At 47.3% G+C, this 5524-nt stretch overlaps 1 protein-coding gene across 1 annotated transcript; it reads left to right on the top strand.

The window, feature by feature from the left end:
- Positions 1 to 2888: 2888 nt before the first annotated feature.
- LOC126536246 (histone H3.1-like) lies at positions 2889 to 4177 on the top strand. The gene is made up of 2 exons (XM_050183139.3): positions 2889 to 3089; positions 3780 to 4177. The coding sequence occupies exons 1-2, from the start codon at positions 2957 to 2959 to the stop codon at positions 4055 to 4057; spliced, it is 411 nt and encodes a 136-aa protein (XP_050039096.1). The 5' UTR covers positions 2889 to 2956; the 3' UTR covers positions 4058 to 4177.
- The last annotated feature ends 1347 nt before the right edge of the window (positions 4178 to 5524 follow it).

Raw genomic sequence — 5524 nt, 5'->3', positions numbered from 1 at the left:
GTCCAATGCGCTGCAGCCAGTCCGCTCGTCTACTGGCTTGCAGAGAGTCACGATGTCGCAGCTTGACATGTTGCCAGTCGCTACATTTGCAGTCCACAACGCAACAAAGTCGAATCATAGCGCTCGCGAAAAGACAGACCGACACTGACTGCGGAGCTCTCGTCAAAGACGGAGCACGTTGTAACACAAGCAGACGACATTTGCTGTTAAAAGCACTTCTTGTTGGGCTAGTTGGTAGCTGTTCATTATAATATATGAAGACGCCAAATAAACAGACACACACAAGTTCTCTTCTCTTGTGTGTGTCTGTTTATTTGGCGTCTTCATATTTTATAATGGACATTTGCTGTGTGCCGGAAGTGCTTAAGTGTACTGAAAAATTGTTCTTGTGCATTCTCTTTGTGTTACTTCCTTCTGACAAAAACAAATTAACTAACATTCCAACTATTACAAACATCATTTGCTTACCATAAAGTTGGAAAAATTATCGATCACGCGCCGTGGTCAGCCAATCGGATAGTTCGCCCCACTGGCGTCCTATGGGCGATTTCCGTCATATGGGGGCGGCTTAAAATTCCGCCAAGGAGTGTGCTGCGATCGGCAGCGATGTGCATTTTTAAAACTTTATAATAAATTACACGCTTTACGCGGAGCACTTAGATGTGTCAATTAATGATCAGAAGGACCTACACTAACGACTGAGTGCGTTTGTAGAAAATCGTCAAAATCGTTTCAGGGTCCCTTTAAGTATAAACCGCATGCAAGCGATCTTGCGCGCGACAAGCGACGCGATGAAGAGGGCTGTCGCGTTGGCTCGTCGCCTACTTTGTCGTACCCCATGCGAGTGATCACTTCGAGCGACGTCTCCCCAGTGTTGCCGGTATCAGGGCAGCAATATAGACCCCGAAACTAGAGTGACGCGTGCTTTATTAACTTAAGTTGACATGTTTTACTGTAAAAAGCAGCATAAAATATTTCTGAAGGTCATCCAGTAAGTTCTTATCCTTGCACTATAAAAATTCAATCGTTTGTTCGTTCCGTGCCACAATCGGTAGTACTTGAGTGACCGAGCGATGTGTTCAAGCGAGGCCCGATCCGTCGCTCGAAGCCGTCGCTCGTCGCTGTCGCGCACAAGATCGCGCTCACCTAGTCAGTGTGATCAAGCGTCTTTCCTTTCTTTAGATCACTTGATCATACTGACTAGGTAAAGACGACGCTCCTCTCAGTCAGAATCAAGCGTCTTCCCTTTCTTAAAATCACTATCATCATCAGTGCGATCTTGGCCATGTATAAGAGCGAGGCCGGGCCGTCTTCTCTGAGCGTTGCGCAGGAGCGGGAGGCTTTGAGCCCTCGTTGACAAGCGGCGTCTGACCACCCCGCTGATATCGCCCGGCGAGCTGCTTCACTGGAGAGGGTCCGGAATGCAACAGGCGTCGTACCGTCGAGATTAATGTAGTGACCGCATTCGCGCCCTGTCCGTTTGTGCTTCGACGCTGCGCATGTTCGTGGCCTCTATTGCATGTCTAGCACTTGCGCTTTCCCTGTGGCACAAAAAGCGTCGCACCGTCGAAAGATGCGTGTCATTCCAAGCGTAATCACAGTCATATCTAGCCACCGCCCTAGGCACAGCCGTCATGCCTGGCTTAACGATGATTGTATACCCAACTATAATAATTACAGCTAAATCAAAGGTTAACCAAGTGAAAACAAGACTCAACGACGCTAAACCAAGCTTTCGCTTTGCATATACAGGGTTAGCTGAGCTAAGTGGCATCCCATTTTTTTCTACGTACCTATATTGTGATGATGGTGTGTACATGATAAATGTGCTCACTTTCCGTCGTGAACATTCCTGCAGGCCAAGTTGGCTTGCTGCCAGCTAGGACTTCTTCCTGTGGGGATGTGGGTGTGTCGTTGACGCTTGGTTACGCTGTACTATAGTCTGCACTTTGGAATCAACCGCCAGCCGCTCTTGTTCTAGGTTGATTTCGGAGTATAGAGGGCTTTAGGGACATTAGATTCATCTAGACGCAAAATTCATATAATAGCCGATGAGCAGCTCTTCGATACAACAATAGACATGCTTGTGAGTTGGCTGCTGTGAGTTGGCTTTTCCCACATGTAGGAACCTTTGTCAAGCGCGGGCTCTTCTCTCCGATAGATAAGGAACATGATGGGAGACAGGACGAAGACAAAATGAAGACACCCAAGAATGGAAAACGCGTTACTGGTCTTTGCCTCAAGCAGCGCACCCTTTTACCCGGATCTCGCCGACACACATCTACCGGCGCGCGCTGTCCAATGAACTCGTAGTGAACAGACAACTGCTTGCCTGGTGTGTGTGGTTGGGCACTTGTATAGTCGCAGATGTAAGCGGATCGCGGTTGGCAAATGGACCCACTTTTGTGGCTGGCCAGTGGTTTGGGCGAATTTTTTAAGGTGTAAGACGAATTGAACATTTCTTACATCTCCCGCCCTAGCTAGGCATCCTTAAAGCGATGCCTGAGAAGAATATGGGAAATGAAATAATGCGTTTATTTGACAATACATGAATACATGATTGTTATGGTGATGAGGTACGAGGTGACGACATGAGTTACCTGACTAGGCATCTAGCACCATGTGCCATTTGTACAAGGGCAGAGGAAAAGTAACTGGAAAATTTTCAGCAACAACATTTTACCTAGTAAGTTTAGACGCACCTACTTGCGTCACGCCTAGCCTAGAATAAAGCTCGTAGCATCGATATCACATTATTGACTTGGTCATGCTCCCTGACATGGTGTTCGTTTGCTGATACACGAACTAAAATGATGTGCGCTCGCATAAATGGGAGGCCATTATCGCAGTGCGCATGCTCGAAAAATGCTATAAGCTGGCGACACCGGCTTCATCGGTTCACTTCGTCCTGGGAACAGCAACTGTTCGCACAGCTCGTCTCGCCGCTTATACCGTCATGGCCCGCACCAAGCAGACTGCCCGCAAATCAACCGGTGGGAAGGCACCACGCAAGCAACTAGCGGTAAAGGCTATGCGGAAGTCTGCACCAGCGTCTGGTGGTGTCAAGAAGCCTCATCGCTACAGGCCTGGTAACTATTTCTGCCTTCGCGTAACTTTTTTTAGTCGCTTAGTATGGCACAGAAACTTTATCCGCCAACTTCTATATTCCCTTTATCTTGCTAATTATTCAATATTTCGTACATCGTCATGACCAGTTTCTTATTTGCTCTTATTTCAGTCGTAAATCAGCGAGCACGGGGAATCGTCTTTGCCAGGGCGTGCTGTCGACAGCAATTACCCATGTTGAAACATCGCAGCCAGTATAGGGCATAGTTCTTTCGCCCGCTGTTGAATATCCAACCTTTCTTTGGCTGCTGTGCCTTGTTTGCAATCTTTTTAAGTAATAATCTGTATTGCAGTTACTTAGTCGCGAACTTGCGTGGGTGGTCACGGCGTTCTTTGGTTTGCATTGTCTTCTCATTTCGCCCGCATCGCTTGATTGTGATCTCGCAGCTCCGTCTTTCCTTGGCGTTTCGTCTTTTTACTGTCGCCACCTCTTCATTGCCTCATCACATATACGCCTTGATACTTTCTGCGTCTTGCTCTTGTTGGCCTCTGTGCATCCCCATCGGATGCCACGTCACACAACACGGTACTGCGCGAGTTCAGCTAGTATGGTAGCTAGCTGTGCGGGTCGGTAGGTCTACTTACCGTTCGGATGGCGGTGTTTTCCCATATCCTACAGCTTTCGCTGTAGTCTCGCACTTGTCTTCTTGCAGGTACGGTTGCCCTTAGGGAAATCCGGCGCTACCAGAAGTCCACCGAAATGCTCATTCGCAAGCTCCCTTTCCAGAGGCTCGCCCGCGAAATCGCTCAGGACCGTCACGTTGACCTTCGTTTCCAGAGTTCAGCCTTGCTTGCCATGCAAGAAGCCTGCGAAACCTACATCGTCGGGCTCTTCGAAGACTCCAACTTGTGCGCCATTCATGCCAAGCGTATCACAATTATGCCTAAGGACATTCAGCTTGCTCGGCGAATCCGCGGTGAACGCGCGTAGTACTTTTATACCTCGCAGCTCGCCATGAGCTTTGTAAATATATCCTCGCTGTACATTCATCTCATTTCACCCATCATATCTTCTTAACTTCATGTCCAATAAAGTCGCCTTCCCACAACTCCTTCTCGTTTTGTTTCCCTCGTAACCGCATTTATGCTTATCGCACCTACTTGCGTCACGCCTAGTCTTGCAGCGACCACGTCGAAGTCCGCCCCTAACATTCACGTTCTCGCAGCAGCGTTTGCAAGCAACAGTATAGGTTGCATAAGGTTCCTGCATTCTAGGATTTCCTGACGTATTTGTTGTACGTATAATTTTATCTCTGCTGCAGGCCCAAGGGTTCGATCTTCTGCGATCTCTAATTATTCTGGGAGAATGCCAGCAAACTTGAAAGCAGACAAAATCGAGACGTAGACATAGACGAAGCGACAGGAAGTTGGCTGTCATTTGTCCATGTCTGCTTATCGATTTTCTTTCAAAAGTGCTGGCATTCTAATACTATAACCATGTACCAGCAAGCCACTCTCATGAATCAAATGATCCGTGTCTTGCTCTCGCCGATTCCAACTTGTCGCTGTAAATTCTTAATTTCATCAGGCCTCCTTAGTTCCTAATATCGGATCTAAGTTTCAAGAGACGAGCCAGGATGTTTCTGAACTGTCAGACATTCGAAACATCCAGGCCGAATGGGGGGGGGGGGTTCACTTAAAATATGCAGTCTATGCAGTGACGTCGATATGCGTGGCGCATGTTCACAGTAGTTCTTTTGCTGAACAAAAAAAAATGGCATCAACCACCTACGATCATCTATGCTGATGCGAAGTTTTTATGAATGCTACATACGAGCCCTGCATACTGCAGCGCAAAGTCAACGACTCGAGATAAGCGCATCTGCAGTTATAAACCGCGACTAGACGCTACGTCGCTGCAACTGTACATTTGTATTTTTACGAGCGATTCATACATATGGTTTCAATTTATTCATACGCTCATTAAAAAAAATAGCGAGATGGTTACGACTCGGCTGCTGAGCGCACTGTGCTTGGTTCGATACGCGCCAGCGCCAAACCTAGATTCCTAAAAAAAAAAAAAAAAAAAAAAAGCGCGAATTGCAGTTTGACCCATTTTATTCGAGACCAGATGAGGTTTGCAACCGTTTATCTCTTGTCGGTAGCCAAATGCTGCACGTTCAATAGAAACAGCTGTAAAAATAACCTGCTCGCCCTAATCTGAAGACACCTCGAGGTAATCCTACTCTGTCAATGTAGAGAAGTTATCCTAAAGGTGCAAGCTGTGCTGTAAGCTCCGTTTCTTATTCTTACCGGGAGTTTTATTGAGAGCTAGTGAGGAAAAGCTTTAGCAGTGCCCAGCGCTGGACTGGGCTAAAAGGTAGGTAAGAGCAAAAGTTACGGGCGCGTGAGGCAAAACACTGGATGACCTGCTATCAGTACGAAGACATCGTATTCT

This window comes from Dermacentor andersoni, chromosome 4 (assembly GCF_023375885.2).
Source record: "Dermacentor andersoni chromosome 4, qqDerAnde1_hic_scaffold, whole genome shotgun sequence".
NCBI classification, from domain to species: domain Eukaryota; kingdom Metazoa; phylum Arthropoda; class Arachnida; order Ixodida; family Ixodidae; genus Dermacentor; species Dermacentor andersoni.
The sequence above is the reverse complement of the archived record's forward strand: the minus strand, read 5'-3'. Positions and strand labels throughout refer to the sequence as shown.